At 32.2% G+C, this 17933-nt stretch overlaps 1 protein-coding gene and 2 long non-coding RNA genes across 3 annotated transcripts; all 3 read left to right on the forward strand.

The window, feature by feature from the left end:
* The first annotated feature begins 1959 nt into the window (after positions 1-1959).
* Positions 1960-4187, forward strand: LOC141536774 (nibrin-like). The gene has a single exon (XM_074257538.1). It carries the CDS (start codon positions 2037-2039, stop codon positions 3507-3509), a length of 1473 nt encoding a protein of 490 aa, XP_074113639.1. The 5' UTR covers positions 1960-2036; the 3' UTR covers positions 3510-4187.
* A 6711-nt stretch (positions 4188-10898) lies between these two features.
* Positions 10899-13228, forward strand: LOC141524621 (uncharacterized). The gene is made up of 3 exons (XR_012478734.1): positions 10899-12425; positions 12579-12977; positions 13077-13228. It is a non-coding gene; the product is annotated as an uncharacterized LOC141524621 (long non-coding RNA).
* A 17-nt stretch (positions 13229-13245) lies between these two features.
* On the forward strand, positions 13246-14621 carry LOC141524628 (uncharacterized). The gene is made up of 3 exons (XR_012478736.1): positions 13246-13845; positions 13951-14143; positions 14218-14621. It is a non-coding gene; the product is annotated as an uncharacterized LOC141524628 (long non-coding RNA).
* Positions 14622-17933: the final 3312 nt, after the last annotated feature.

The raw sequence follows: 17933 nt of genomic DNA on the forward strand, positions 1-17933 counted from the left end.
TTTAGAAAGTATCCATCAGAGTTAATTTTAATTATTTATTTCATTTCCATCTCGAGAATCAAATTTACCGCGGGGAATTGAAATCCGGCAATCTGGCAGTGGAGCAAAAAATAATTACTGTAATAAAAAGCTTAAGTGCTGGCAAAAAATGTACGTGTCAAGCGTAACGAGTGCAAAGACCTATGATCATAGTGGTATCAGAAAGTGGATTTGTCATCCCACGTAGGCTATTCGAACCAGATCGTATGACTTTTTAACGCTCGTTTGCGTTACAGAGTTTGCTAGACACAGACACTTGCCGGCTAACTTAGCTCTGGTGCAACCTCTATCCTCTCTCTATCCTAAGCCAAGTTAGCCAAGTTACGTATAGATAAGCTAATGTAGAGTAGAGTAATGCAATGTAATAAAATGTAAGTTGGCATTAGTTCCGTACCGCAGTTCAGTCAGCAAATCTATCAGAAAAAGAAGCTTGGTTGGTAACGACCTGCTACTACTGCTGGGGAGCTCATTCTAAACGAGAGGCGTGTCGGTGGGTGTAAGAGAGTAAAGTCCTCCGAGAACTCGATTTAGAAAAAATTTGAAACAACCATTTTTTAATAAATATCTTTGAGAGTTAACTTTTAGTTAAATTACTGAAACTACGTACTCTATTTGTACAGGGAGTGTAGCCGCTTCAAAGACGCACACAAGATAATTCTCCCAGGAAACTGCTAACCGACATATCCGCGAGGACACCCGACAGTCTACTCAAGCTGCATCTTACTTTACTCTTTATATTTATGTATAAGAGCAAGGTTTATAACTCGACAACGCTGAAAAAACACAAACCAGTCTTATAAGATTACAAATCGAGGATGAAAGTGAACGAGAAGATTTTTCGTCGAGGGTCATCGGGTGGAGTCTTCAGATTTCGACACAATGATATAATCAATTTTTTTTACTTTACTCTTTACTCTTTCAAACCCTCATTTACGCGATGTTTTGCTGATTTAAAGTCAGTGATTTTTATCTCAACTCTTTCATTTTCTGCTGATGATCATTTATTTCAATTAGTATTTTAATCATTTCATTTTTTTAAGTAAGCGAAAATTATATTTTTTTTTTTTATGATGAAAATTAAGTTAGCCGACATTTAAAAATTTTTGTTTATCGAAAAAAATGATTTTTTTTTTTTAATATTTTTTTGTTGTAATATAATACAAATTATTTTTCGATAAAATAAATTATAAATATATTTAAATGTCTTCTAATTTAATGTTCATTTTTTTTTCACTTACTTCACAACAATTTATTTGTTGATATTGATTTTATCCAAGACATTCGAAATTATTCATAGAAAAATAACCATAAAAATTTATAATTATTTATACTTACGAGAAAATATTTCTGGAGTAATTATTTACATCTAAATATTTAAAGAATTATTACTTTATACATAAATTATAAATCTAAGTTTGAAATAACATTTATTTGCATCATTTTTGGTGACGATGACTTGCAACTACGCCTAATACCGCAATCCGAAATCAACTGACACAACGACCGTTAAACTTTTTTGAATTTACAACTGGCGGGCGTTTTCAAAATATTGCGCAAATCATTACATGAAAACTGCCAAATATTTTTGAATTAATACAAAAGAAATTATATGTTTATTAAAATTTAATTTAATTAATAAAATACGTTTAATAAATTTTTAAACGTAAAATTATAATTTTTAATTTTATTTAACAATTAAGTTAATTCTAAAAAATTATTTTAAAAATATTTTTTTATTGCTAATTCAATTAATAAAAAAAAATAAAAATTTTTCGCTGTAGGCTAATTTTAATTTCATAATTAATTAAAGTAGTAAAATTAAAAAAAAAAAAAAAAAAAAATACCAACTTGAAAAAAAAATAACAGTGCTTCTTTACCGCCATCTTTATTGTTTCGATATTTGTGAAGTAACCACTAACCTTCATTTATTAATGTGTAAACAATCATAACACTGATCTAATTTTTATTTCAATAAAGTAATAAATAATTAGAAAAACATGTGGTTTTTGAAAGGTGAAGACAATAGTCATTTGTACATGCCACTGCATAAAGAAAATTACTCAATTGGAAAACATAAATCAGCTGATTTAATGTTAAACCATTCAAGTACAGATGATTTTCATGCGAAGATAACAATTGTTGAAAAAACTAAAACTATTTTCAGAACTCTGCTAAATTATAAAAACAGAAAGTATCTTACATGCACGATTATGGATCTTGATTCAACAACTGGAACGTTCCTGGGGAGAAATGGAAATTTCAACAAATTAGATCCTTGGGAATCATGTCAATTGACAGCTGGTGATAGATTGAAATTTGGCAAGGATCCAAATGTTTACGAAGTTAATTTTGAAAAGGCAATTGTTTGTGTATCAGAAAAATACGATCAAAGAGAAAAAGTAATTGCAGATTTGGAAAAGCTGGGTATAACAGTGTACAAGAGATTGAATTCTCAGTGCACTCACTTCGTGCATCCCGATAAAAGCATGACACATAGATATGCTTCAGCACTAGCACAAGGAGTTTGGATTACTGGCCCAGAATTTTGGAGAGACTGTGTTAAAGCTTACGTCGATGGTACTGCGTGGCCAAATGTCATCGATTATGAAGTGAAAATAAAATTTTCGGCACCTAATTCACTTATTCAAGCGGTAATACATGTCAATTTTAGCGTTGATAGGTCTCAATTATTTAGAGGCATGACATTTGTATTCTTCAGCACCTACGACATAGACGATTATGGCCGCGTAGTAAAAAGTGCTAGCGGAAACGTTGAGTTATATTCCAAAGTCTCGTTTGAAGACAAGAAATTGGATGAGAAATTATTGCTAGTTAAGCCTTATGTTAGGGACAAGACCCTTCAGAGTGGATGTGTCATTAATCACGACGATTATAATCAAATTTTATTAATGATGGAATACATGAAGAGAAGAGTAATTACTAAATCGGAGATAACTGCAGCTATATTGAAAAATTCTACTGAAATCTATTGTAATCAATTCATTTCTTTGGATGACATCACTGGTCGTAAGCGTCCTGCTGAAACAGCTCTAGTTGAAGAAAATAATTCTTCAAAAGTCATCGTTTTAGATGATGACAGTGATGATGATGCTTTTGGACTAGCAGCTCCTAAAAGTACCAATTTTAAGAAATTTAAAACCAATACGGAAAATATTAACCCACAGTCTTCAGATTTTATGGATGAATTTACTTTAAAAAAATCAAGCAGTAGAAAAAATCTCCCAGATAAAGTCACATGGCTTTCTTCCAGGTCTGGAGAACAATTTAACCCTGTGACTAAAACTGAAACTGATGAAATGAAACCCTTATCAACTCCAGAGAGTCCTGCAAAGGCTGTAAGCCTTAAGAGGATGATCACTCTTTCGCACTCGATTGGAAATCATATCGAAGCTATTAAAAAAATACAGGACAAGTTAAGCTTCGATCCATTTAAACCAATGTCCAAATAATATTGCCGAGTCTGAGTTTTCCAAGCTGGTGAGTGAGATTTTAATTAAAATATTTATAAAGTTTTAAAAGAAAAGATAAGGTTTAAAAAATAGAGACTAAACAAAACAGTGAGCAACGAAGAGGCAGCTGAAATAATAAACTGAATAAAAAGAAGAGTTTTGAGTCAGATCTTACAATTACCGAATTCCATATAAGCTGAAGAAACGGGCGTAGACGCTCGAAGGAGATCCAGTATTCCTCTCACTCTTAACTTAACTTTATTTTTATTATATATATTTATTTTCATTCTATTATGATTATTATTTTTTTCATTACTATTTTTCTCGGCTTTTTCTTGACCGGCGCAGCAAACCCAACTCGTTAACACAATTGTTACCAACACACCCGAGATTATTTAACTACAATAGAATGTTCTCTATATTTTATTATTAGTTTTTATAATCCACTATAAAAATATTCCGTAAATTTTTTTTGTTTCATGTTACAAAACTCTTGTTATAATTCCATAGAAAGTCATACTCATGTATATTTAACTCCTAAAGTTTTACTACCAAATAACTTTGTTGATCGTTTGAAGATTTTTCGATCTAAATATTTTAAAACCGTTTACTGTTGCTCGTAAAATCAAAGTCGCATTACTAAACAACTTTTAAATTACACTGCTTTAAAAATCAAAACAATACTCTGTTAAAATATATATATATATATATATATATATATATATATATATATATATATATATATATATATATATATATATTTTTTTTTTTTTTTTTTTCTACTAACTCAGATAATAATATAAATAAATAAATAGTCATGTTTATATCATTTACTGTTTTAACAAAAATAAAAACAATTGTTGGAAGATTTCAATTTCATTTATTTATTTATTATCTGTAATTTTAACAACTCATAGAAAGTAATGCAAAGAAAAGAAAGTACAAGTATAATAAGTGAATTTAAATATCCATATTTGTTTTTATTCGAATGATTAATGACTCTTTAAATAATTTCAACGGTGAATAATAATGTGATTTATTAATTTGCAAATTAAATAATACCTCGTTGAATTTTTTAATATTATTGAACAAATATTTACATTTTATGGTTGTTAATAAATAATTTAGTAGCCAGTTGTTTACGTATTTTACGATGATACTCTCGTTTGAATAACTTTTAGTTTTATTTATGGCTTTACTAAAGAATAAGACATAGAAACAAGATGACTGCTAATAAATAAATCGACGTTGTAGACGATTTAATTAATAGGAATCGCGAGCCGTAATCTACATTAAGTTCTCCAGTTAAACATTGTCCGAGACAAGACGTTTTCTCTCCATACTTCAAGGACTCAATTAGTTGTCAACTTAACATTTATTATTTTTTATTTTTTATTTTTATTTAATTTCATTTTATTGCACCAAGTAAACTCTGCTGGGCGAGCTCCTTTATACTGACCATCTTACATTTAATTTTTTTATTATTATCATTATTTTATTTTTCTTATGCTCACCGAGAAATCTGGACTAAGGACAAGCAGAAAAAGGTAAAAAATATTTTTTAAACAATTATCATTTTTTTACAGAATAATTAAACGTGATCAATGATCTTTATCAAGGATTACTTTTTTCGTTACGCATCACTGATTTTTTTTTTATCATTTGCAAATCAGAAGACTTCCAATTGTTTTTTTTTTTTTTTTTTTTTTTTTTTAAATGACAGATCAGTCCTGGGCCTTGATATCATGGTCAGTCATCACGCTACCTTAACATTATTATTATTAATTATGTAAAATACTTAACTGACCAAAGACAATCAATGTAATTTAAATAGTTACAGTTTTTCACGATAGTAATTATTTAATAAAGCAAAAATTTAATTATTTATAATTCACAAGTCACAGCAGTCACATAGTGACTGCAAGTTTGCTAGTAAATTATAAATAATAAAATCTGAAAACTAAATTCAAAGACAAGTTTGACATTTAATGACTTGTTTAGCTTTTGATGATGCTTAGTTGACTTTTGACCTGAAAATAAAATTTTAAAAAGCTTAATTGAAAGAAGAAGAGAATAATAAAGTAAGAAATATGACGGTAATGTACAAGGAAGAGGAAGATTGTACGACTGCCAATAAAAGATCGACATATATCGTTATAAATCGAGATCGGATGGGCATACACGAGCGGTATGTAAGTACATAGAGTAAGTACCTTAACATGAGCGCCGCTTATTATAAGGTTAAACTTTTCTATACTCAGTATTTGAATATACCAGCGCAGACGTATAATGCTCATGAAGGAACTAAACTTGGGCAGGGTCGAGTCATGGGTGGTCCGCTATGCTAATAAACATTCACCCATTCTCTACTCCATATACTTTGATATGATTCCACCAACCTCAAGCGAACCGCTACCGAGTACGAGTATTTCTTCAATTTACCTATTTTTATATTTTTCTATGCCTCTTACAGTAGCAAACCGTCATTCCAGTCAGATCGAATGTAGCTTAGCCGATTCCAAGAACCACCAATCATAAAATCAGTAGTCATATTCTTCATCTCTATCTGTATTTCCGTAGGAATAAATTCTTAATAGGAGAAAGAAAATAAAATAACAAAAAAAAAACTTTAAATTGCCGATCTAGTTCAGTGATTATTCGGAGGAGATTTAAAAAGTTATTCGCAATAATGATGGCTATTATGTTGTAATCGGGCGTGTTTGCCGGTCAAGATGCCTTCGGGCAACAATAACAACTGACAATTTTTATATTACTCTTAGTCTCTGTCTCAGGTTATTGCTTCGGTTGTTTAATTTTTTTTTATTTTTAATTTATATTTAAACTCAATATTTTATTCCGTTCGTCACTCGACGACTGACTTTATTTATTTTTTACCGGCGAGTTTATGGATTTAATAAATTGTTATGTATTTTAAATAAATAGGTAGCTGTGACATCTGTCAGTTGAGTGACAAGTCTACAAGTAAGAGCTTCATTGCCGGTACTGAACGGCAAATAAAGATAGTGTTGAGGTGAAAGAGTAAGAAGGCCATTTTTAAATTATTTACCGGAGGGTACTCTATTGTTGTTATATTTAAATAAATCATTCATTCATTTATTAATTTATTTGTTTGTTTATTTGAGAATTTATTAGCTATGGAAATAATGTCGACGTAGTGACGTAAGAATTTGCGGACAGTTAACGAGTACAGAGTGCCGAGGATGGCAATGAGAAAAGGCGAGGCAGATCCAGCCTCTTCCGGTATTAGAATTATTTTTGCGCAACAAACTCGTCAACTGAAAGCCTACGGATTGAGGATAATAGCAAGCGAGATAATAGAAATAACAGAAGAGACGACGACTACTACTACTGGTGAGTCGTATTGATTAAAGTAACTAGATGAAAATTCTTAAGGTTTATTTGTTATTGAGGTACTGAATTAAAAAAAAAAAAAAAAAAAAAAAAAAAAAAAAAAAAAAAAAGAAAGCGCCATCCGTCCAGCCAATTTGCGGCACGATCCAATGTTTTCTATAATAATTTCAACTTCATCTCTCATCAATTGTATCAGAGCAGCCTGAGAGTGATATTCTCGGGTAAGTAGTCTAGGGACTAGTCTTGGATTATGCCTGCGGTATCTGAGCCGTAACAACCGAGTACAAGGGGAATATACTTGGAAAATGATCACGAACAAGTCGGTGACGACATATAAATTGATTCAGCGATCAAAATACACTCTGGTAGTTTCAATATTCGTGATTGAATCATTCCCGAGGATTTTTTTCATGTCCTAAGAAAATCGCTATTGATTACCGTAAACTTTTCAGTCTTACTGTCATTGTTAACAACGAGCAAGGGGAAAAAAAAAAAAAAATAAAAAATTACTATTCCCCGGCAATTCGCTTGGACATTTTTGTTTATTTGAGAAAGTCATCTGCATCAACATCGGCATGAATAATTAAATAAATAACAGTCTATAAAAATGCGTACAGTGAGTAGAGCGTGCTCGTAAACTCTCGGACATGATAGAGGAGGGCGCGTGGCTTAACATTGCCCACAGAGATATGATACTTCACTTTCACTCGTCATAGCTGAGCTTGGAGCTCAACATAGGATACAATTATTTCCCCCTGGTCTCATACTCGCTCGCATTTATGGACCCGACGACGCCTGGACTCTGCTTGGAATCACCTATACTCTGGAAATACTCGCAATAATCAGAATCAGTACAGATCTTATGTCACAGGTATCATTACGGTCTTTTTATTTTTATTTAAAAACATTAAAGTCCATCTCACAATTAACAGCCACACTCGTATATATCCTATCAACTTTAGCTATTTCTCCTTTAAGTATTTTCTATCTCAATCTTCGCTCGCCTCACTTTATTATAACGATCATTGACATTCCTGCCGGTTAGGTGAAATGATCCAGAGCCAACAGATATTTATTTACACAGATACATTTAAGTTTCACTAGATTTCCCATCATCATCAACACTTGCGAAACATTATTTTTTTTTAAAACTGCCGACACTTAACAAATGCTACTCTTATATTTCGGCAATATCCTGTTTCCTTTGCAGATCATACTATTTTCTATCAACTGATGATGTAAATCTACTTGACGACATCCCGATGTAACATTTAAAAAAAAAAAAAAAAAAAAAAAAATTATTTAATTAATATAATCTATATAAAATATATAAAAAATGCATGTAGGTATTAAAATGAAAGCTCTTGATGAGTGAATATTGAGTACAATTATATTAATTGACTAATTTCCTTTAATGAATGCTTAGAGAAAAGCGTTTAACCCATAGCAAGGTCGGATAATCGTAATGAAGAGGTAGAGAAAGTGAAAATTAGCGAGTTTTGTGATGTTTTGTGATCAGATCGTTAATAAAAGTAAAGTAACTCTGTGGATAGCAACTCCCATTTAAATAGCTCCTTTTAAACTCGGGAGATTCAACCGATCGAGTGTAATGATCAGTAATTTTATAAAAGACAATTTTTTTTCCAAATACAAAAGACTATATAAAGGAATGTAGAGCAAGGCTTACCGTTAATAGAAGTGTAAGTATAAGTATCTATATCGTAAGCATTAAATACAGAGCTGTAAGCTTAACGAATCAATCGCCGGTTTTGTTTCTCACAAAGTGTGGGATCGCGGTGACAATTTTGCCGTTTGGCCATACACAGCCAAACGAGATGATTAACAGAGAGAAATTTATATTATTTATTACGACTATCCGCCTCGAGATCAATTACACGCCTAAGCGTTTAGTTGGCAACCGACACGCTGACTTCAACTACTCGATTACAGATCCTCTTTTTTACTTTTCGCTCCACGGTATTAATTACCGGCTTGCATCAGCAATTGCCTAATCTCCGTCAATTGTCCTTTATTTTAGATTTTAAATGGTTTAAAATTTTAAAATCTTGTCAAGAATTTATTTAAAATAGATTTTAAATAAATAAGTAGAGCAGTAATTTGAATAAAAATTTAAAAAATTTCAGGTGGAGATAAAACTCATCGATTTCCTTTCTATTGATACGGTTGAATGGATGACTGAAAGTGAAAATCGAGGCTTCCGCACGCACAGTTGATTCTTGGATATTAAAAATGCCCGAGGAATCGAGCTGACTCTAGCTAGCTAGACTATCGTATCAGGATATATAATATTGTAGTGTTTAGCCGAAGCGAGATTGTAGTCATGCAGAGTGACTTCTACTTGATATATATATATATATATATATATATATATATATATATATATATATATATATGTTGTAAAATATATATTATTGTGGGCGGGGTGATCCATAGAGAAAGCCACGCGTAAGCTGCAGAACTAAACTCTCAGTATCAGTTAGTGTGTCCCGGTCCAGACACACATTCGCTCGTCTTGTGCCACCGCAAGGCGTGTGCCGCTTTTTTATCTCTCATTTTCCATCAGCCCGACTGACTCGACTCTACATACTCTACTCTTTCTCTTTTTCTTTTTATTATTTTTATATTTAAACTTTTATTCATTCTTATTCACTGATCACTGACACGGTTATTTTTTAGCGGTTATTTTTTCGAGCGAGGGCGAACGTGCTGTGCCCGAGTCCTGCTTACTCGCGTGCTCACGACCCTAGAAAACCTGATGCGAGTCACATTAACGGCGTTACGCCGGCGATAACAACCTCGCTATTATCTCTCCACCGTTTAAATGTCATTATACTTGTAGACTATATCCCGCATATTATTATTTACTGCCCTATCAAATTGATTTATTTTAATATTATTAATATTAAATATTAACTCTGTTTAAAACCTTATTTTTATTTAATGTACTTGAAAAAAATATTTAAAATCTCAGAGATAATAATTATAATTATAATTGGTAATAAATTTAAAGTTTGACAGAGTGACGAGTCCTTACATCCTTTAGAGGCTGAATTTTTTACTCCAATTAAATGAAAAATTTAAAAAAGGTATAGTTAATAAAGTTTGTAGAGTTGATTACCTTGTAAGCGGTAACAATTTAAATGTCAGCGGTTTAATGAAGTTAGAAGCGACGTAGAAGGCACACAGGTATCATCGATGTCATTAAAAACAAGCTCAGTCTTACGGTTACGGTTTACGGTAGAGTCCAAGCTCTACGTAGGTCTGTTTAAATGTATATGCGTGTAGAAACATATCGGAAAATTAAAAACCCCATCAGGACGAGCCAATAGAGAACATCCGGTCGATCTAGTTTCAGTTTCATATTAGCTCGCTCCGGCTGTTCCCTGATGAAAGCGAAGAGACTACTTGATCTCTATAAGTCCGACTTTGGATGAATAAAATGATACTGGATACATCAATCTGGAAAGTATCGAGAGTAAAGCAATTAATGTCCATTAAATTGAAGCTTTTATATTATAAGAAAACGGGAAATTTAAACCAATCACTTTTAACTCATTATTTTAAATAATATATAATAATATCTACCACGATATCAAAGATAAAAAAAATATCTCTTTACTCTCCTGACCTGCCTCGAAATTTTAAATAGAGTGCTTGTAATTGCCTGTTTTATATTTTGTAACATGACCCACATGTCATATCCGATTAAATACTACCTTTTATATTATATTAATATACATGTAACAGTTTCAATTATATGTTTAATTTTCAATACCAAATTAATAATTATCTTTCGCTCCACTCGACCTATGTTCTGTCAGTTCAATTTTTTTTTTTTAATTTCAATTCGAAAATTTGAATCTTGTATATTATCAACAAAGTATTAAATTTTATTAATAATTATCTATTACATCGTTTAATTAATTATAAGTATGTTATAACGAGACAATTATAAATGATGTAATAACTCAATAAACTCGTATAAATATAAAAAAAGCCGCGTTAGGTATTATAAATAAGGTGTTTGTACATTCACCTCTCGAGTAAAGTCACATTTGCGTATGCAAAGTAAAATAATAAAATAATTTCCTCTCTCTTGGGAGATCTTTCTGAGGCTTACAAAGAGAAAGAGGCTTTGTCATCCTTTTTCAGCGGAGGAGAGAGTCCTGGGCTGCACAGAGCGTAATGTAATTTACCCAGAGCACGCCAGAGCATTAGAAATTGCGACCCCCTACGAGGCGATATACGTTCTGATCCACTTCCTTATTTTTTGAAGACGTCCACCCAGCAAACGTCCACTCCTATACGCTCTCTATACCTCAATCCTTATTATCCCCCTCTCAATATATTTACAGAGCAACAACTTTTATTTTTATTTTTATTTTATCTTCTAACGAAAAATAAAAAATAAAAAGGCGTGTTTTATACTGGACACAAGTTAAACGAGTCGAGTACTCGTGGACTCGCTATCAGTGCAGCATCTACGCCTTGGATTGTGCTAGCTTATAGCTTCTATACATAACTTAACTATATACTAATGCAATTTCTCATTTCTCAAGGACTATAAATAAAAATAAAGAGAGATTTAACACAGAATTGACTACATGACTGCTCCGCAAGAATATAACCGATATTAGTACGTGTAAATATGCGTCTACGCTGCTCCATTTTCCATTTCGATGCCAGAGCTATCAAATTAACACGTTCACTGGAGATCTTTGATGGAGAAAGATCGGTTCTTAATCTTTAATATATATATATATATATATATACTAAAAGAGAACTCTTACTAATGCTAAATAAAGCTGAACCCGAGATTAAAGCTTAAGGTTTTATGTTGTGGTTGTTCTTGGCTGTCTTGGTTGATGTGGCTTCCGGTTTACCGTCTAACCGTCTGCTAAAGCAGTATAATAGCGATCGAGAATCTCAATTGCTAATAAAAAAATCCCACGTATCGTTTTCATGCATGTACGCTCGTTAATCCCGAATAGAACGACTTTTCCTATTCTACAGTTCCTGACTTTTATTTGCGGCTAATTGAGGCTATTACTCGACGTGCTCAATAATACTAAATAATTCTTGTTTGTTTTATTCCAGCAATACCAGCGTCGACTTGGATTTCTTAGCTACTGGCTATTGATGACTGCTCGCTCGGGTTAAATTTTTATTTCAATTTTTTTGAGGTGAATTTTTAAAAATCAATTATTGTCGAAATTTTTTTTAGATCAACTTAACACGTAACCTCGAGTGTTGTTATACGGCAACATCCAATCGGTTTTTGAAAGTTTAAGATCATCTATCTTTGTGGAGGCGCGGTACCGTGTATTGAACCGCTTGGAGCGATATGTACTCAAGGATCCCTCGAAATAAACGCGGAGATAGAGTTTGAGATTGAGGTAAACCAGCGGATTGAGGCTAAAACAACTTGAGCAGTCGCCTTTACTTGCGTCCGTGGGAAGGATGAGAACAAAAGTTTATCCGAGGTCTTTGCCGGAAGTTATATATTTAATATCACTGACATAGGTATAGACATCGGTATCTATTTGCTATTTTTCCGACGCCTTGTCTATCTAAAATTTAAATAAAGATAAATTTATCGGCATTCCTTGTAATTTATGATATTTAAATTCTTTGCAATGATCAATCCTTAGAATTATTTTATGTTAAATTTTACAGATTATCTTGGAGGCCTGGATACCTGGAGTTGTTTTAAAAATTCTCAGTCAAGCCCAATACATTAAACAATTTACTGGAAGACAATAATGTTTACACTTGGTAACATCGACAATGAATTTAATCCAATAAATTCCGAGTACAATGGACTTTAGTTATTTTTTTTGTATCTTATCGTGAAACACTTGGACAAAATACATAACGCAGCGATTTCTCGGGTCCAATTGTCCACGTGTGTGTCAGAGTGCATTCGGAACAAAGCAACAAAGACTCCAGATGAATAATAAAACTATTAAAATAAATAAACAAGCATTGCGGAAGTGTCGAGGCGATCGATAGCCTCAAGAGTGACTTCCTCAATCGAGAACGGGATAGTCGACGGCTGGATCGAGAAATCTAGAGGTGATATTCGTCGCTGATCCAGTTTATATTATCTTTTTTTGTCTACAGTCACAACTTAATAATTTATTTAATAGTTATTTAAATTTTATAAACTTACAGACTGATTTATATTATACTCAGAAAGTAACTCTCGTTGAAATTCTATGATCTCTGTATGCAGCGATTTGTCCAACTACTTTATATTACAAGTATGTAAGAATAATAAATTATTTATTCAATAATGGATCCTGTTAATTAAAATTATTTCCAGAGTCTCAAGAGCATGACCAGCAAAACGTCAATCGTAAATTAATCCTCGACACATTTGGTCCCTTGGCAACCAATAATTGCGATTAAAAAAAAAAAAAAAAAAAAAAAAATGAAATACCAACAAAAGTTAAGCTCCGATTTATCAAAAATTCTTAATCGAATTATTCATCACAATTATCTATTTAATAAATAATAACTATTGTCGTAAACCAATCCGAGTTGGTCACGACTCGAGATAGTTTCGTAATTGATAAAGACTCCTGAGAAATTGATAAGTGCACATAATTACGATAATAACGGTAGCATTATACCTTTATACCTTTTGTGAAGAAGCTTTTTTAAAAAAAAAAAAAAAAAAAAAAAAAAAAAAAAAAAAAGAATAATAAAATGTAAAAGATGGGCCTGGTCTAGATTGTTCCGGATAGAAGGCTAACCCGACAATGCTCAGCTTATCTTTTTATATTTTATTTCATTTATTTCTATTCTCTCGTTCATTCTTACGCTACCACGATTATTATTATAACAGTAGGCTGGTCAACGAGTAGCATTAAAGCTAGTAGTCGCTGTTGTTGCTGCTGTTGCTGTTGCAGTCACTGTGTGGTGTCCTGTAATCATAACGGTACTAAATTCATTCCTTATTCAGATGCTCTACTATTATACTACCATAATTATTTTATTTTTTTTTATATATTATTATATTTGATTACAGTAAAAATATTTCTAGGTGACAAAAAAATATCAAGATCTATGATAGATTTTTTAATGACTAAACTTGTCTAGCTGATAAAATATTGATATTAATTAACATGTTTAATCTCAGGACTTTAATAAATTTAAAAAAAGTTAATAGACTTCGTTTGAAGTTAAGAAAAATGTAAATGCAAATTATCAGCATGTTGAAAAGTGTAAACCTGCAAGTAAGTACAAATGTAGACTCTTCCTTGAAGGCTTAGATAGATAAGCGTAAATTTATATAAATTTTTTCTTGAAGTTGTCTTCATTAGTTAGGTATTGGCGGCATCATTAGTCTCAGAGTTAAATACCGATACAGATACACAGAAAGGATATACACCAGTGAAAATCTAAATAGATCGGACACTTGATTCGGTCAATTATAAGTATAAATGGAAATGCCGAGGATCCAATAGAAAAACTGGTTTACTGATGTCTCAAATCCCATCCTACACATATAACTCCATATCCAACTTTCCTTATTCTTTGAAGCTTCGTCTAATTAACTGCCCGTTTAATTATAAACACTTACCTCTAGAACTCTATTAGAGGTAGTTTTACGCAAATAGACTCGCTATTGCAGAGATTACATTATAAAAAATCCGTAAAAAGTTAAAAATTACCATGTAATACCCCCATATAATAATCTTTAGGTTGATGGTATAATCTTTAGCTTTACATAAAGAAAGAATAAAATAATAAAATAATAAAACTACGGGGTTGTTTTTTTTTTTTTAATTGTTTTTTAATTCAATTGCATAATACCCTCTAGTGCATCAATTTTTTCTCTCTGCTCGGTTTATTCGTATGTCGGAGGTTTTAGCTGAGAGAGTGTGCTCGTGATACATGCTGCGATGGCGCAAGGGAAAACTGTGTATGGACCACGCCGATGATTTTACACACATTACTCTACTTTTGAGCGTGTAAATGTAAAATTAATGTATATAGATATTTATTAAGCAAGTTGTGTTAATCGGGCGTGGTCCCGGTGGCCATGGAATGCGCTCACTTTCACCAAGAGACGCGAGAGAGCCAAGTCAACTCTTTTTATTTTTATCAACAAGGATAAATGTATACATTGGTCTTTTATTCATCTAGTTGCGGATATACAAACACGCAGATCACCTCACCACCAGGACCTTTACTTTATTCTATTTATCAGTAGGTATTTTAAATTGCCATGTCCTCTATTATACATTTACCGTGTGCAACAATGATAATAATAAAATAGTAGATGACAACAACAGCAACAGAAACAGAAACATTTAATGACGGCCAAGAGAAAGAGGAATCACACACGTGTAGTAAGACTAAGATACTTGCCAGTTTTAACTCGCTATTTGGCTTTCTAGACGTGTAGTGTGCAAAGAGACGTTTTAACGTCGTTGTAGAGCACCACTACAATATGTACTCCTACGTGACTCCACCCGTGCAGTACTGATACAACAACAACAACAACCTGGAATCGAGATCACTCGTGCATGGGATCCAACTAGATCGACCTACCGCTCTGCTGATATATCCAGTCTCCTGTTATTATTTTTATTTCTTAAGCTAAACTCCTAATATATTTTTTTATCCTCTCATTGATAATGAGTCACACAATCCAATGAATCTTTAATTTAATAATTATTTATGTTTAAGCAATCCTCGAGGAAATGTACAGCAGTTTTTGCGGATGAAAAAATTATTTGTTGCAGAACCGGATGGTGATGATTGCACGTCAAATTATGAAACTGTAAGATTAATTTGTACGTAGTTGACATCGTCTTTAATTGTGCGAGTCTACAAGAGGATTTAATTTAATCCCATTTAAGTATAAATACTGCATACCGCTTTTTATTGATTTAATTACCACTTATTAATTTTTAGGCTTTAATGGAAGGAGTTCCGGTCGTTTAAAAATATATTATCCAATTTACTAATTAAAAGGAAGCAATTTATTTAATAAATCGACAATTAAATCGATAAGATTAAAATATAAAATAAAAAATTCAGAAGCCGAAAATAATATAGTTTATTTAATGATACATCATGCAAATCGGATAAAAATGGATCGATAATAAAAAAAAAAAAAAAAATGGAGAGAAGGTGAATGTGAATGTAAATCAATGATGGGCGAGGCCTTGGAAGGATTTACATCTCCTGTATTCACAATAAAAGAGTAGAGATGCATTGGGAAGTTCGATAGTATACCGATCCAAGGTGTATTCAGATTGAAAGCCCTCGTCCTGGTGCCCAACAACCGAGTGGCTTATAAAGATAATTGATGCACCGAATTGCCGTGAGATCTCAACTGGTATCAAGGAGGCTTTTATATTTCGTAACTCCTTTTTATTTAATACGGACGTGTACGTATACGTGAATAAATAAAAGTGAGTATACCAAAGTAACTCCTCAGCTCCTCAGCTCCTCAGCTCCTCTTCACTTCACCAATGTTAATGTTACATTCGGCCAAGGGCAGTCACGCTCTTTTCTTCTTAACTTAAATCCCTTTCAGTACTTTCAGTCGAGGATGATTACTCCAGTATTACTTGATCCGTTTACGCAGGGTTTTTATTCTTAATTTACCTTTTTGTTATTATTAATTCCGTCATTACCAGCCGGCTGTTGCCGCTTGGTTATTTTTTTTTTTTTTTTTTTTTTTTTCCGCCCTTGATGGACAGATGAAAGTTTTAATCAGAATCCGTTTGGTAAAGTTGACGTATTTCATGTGTAAAACAACAGCAACAAGAGTGCTGATGCCACCCTGATTCTCTCTGGCCAGAGCAAAGAGCATATGACTTTAGTATATGCCAACGACTTATCTTTCAAGGATTTGCGCAATTATTTTATTTTTTTTATTTGAAAGTCTTGTGGCGAAAAGCATATTAATTGACGCGTCGATTCCACTTGTGTCGAGGAAGCCCCAAATAAAATAAATACCCACTTGAACATGCAATTAAACGATGACCGGAGAGACTAAGTGCGGTGTCAAGCCTCAAATTATCAAATTCAAAGGCGCATTAATCTTGTATATATGTATGTAGGTACTGTGATTAAGACGCGTTGCTTTATCTGACGTTATTGATCGTCGAATATTTAAAAAGTACCATTATTTTTATAAACATTATTTAATTGATTAATGCCAACAATTAAATTTTTTTATTAGAAAGTTTTAAGTTAAAAAATAGCCGAAGATTATTGAGGTAATTAACAAGTTAATGCTGGTGATTGTTCAAAAGATATATATTGTATATTATATATTATATATTATAGATTAAATATTTAGTTCGAGTCTCGAGTGATCAATCAAGCGAGAAGATTATAAAATTAAAATGTAATGATAGGAGAGTATAGAATAAAAAGAGTCTAACGTAACTCCTCCCTGAAGCCGAATCCGGAGTAGTCTCACTCGGGAGTGCAATAATGATAATGATATTAAAAATAACTATATCTGGTGTGTAACTATGTAATGTAAGGAGAAGGTAGTTTAATTTCGCTTTCGAAACCCCCCGTTAACTCGATCGATCGATGTCGTGGATCACTCAGAGGCCGTTGGCTTCTCGATCTTGGCATTCCGCCGGGTGATTTACATTTTTTAAAATATCTTTATTATTTAATTATCCCTATATATATATATATATATATATATATATATATATATATATATATATATATATATATATTTTATCTCACAGAAGAAAATTCAACCAAACTTGCATTGATAAAAACATTAAATCCAGTCGTGAGGTCATGGGAATTTTTAATGAAACCCCTAGGGCTTTGGTAATTTAGTTATTTTATTTTCTGGGCCAAAATCCTCACGAATAATCGATTGTCTCTTAAGAATTCTTACATAATTCCTTCTACCTTGTTATTCTTTGAATTTCAATACTCGAATAATTACACCGCATTATCCAATTTATTTATATTTTTTTTTTTTTTTTGTTTTAAATTTAAACAAAATTTAGATCCCTGTTGCGTAAACGCGTG

This window comes from Cotesia typhae, unplaced genomic scaffold (genome assembly GCF_013202065.1).
Source record: "Cotesia typhae breed Kobodo isofemale line unplaced genomic scaffold, CoteBio_Ctyphae contig_11, whole genome shotgun sequence".
Lineage (NCBI taxonomy): Eukaryota > Metazoa > Arthropoda > Insecta > Hymenoptera > Braconidae > Cotesia > Cotesia typhae.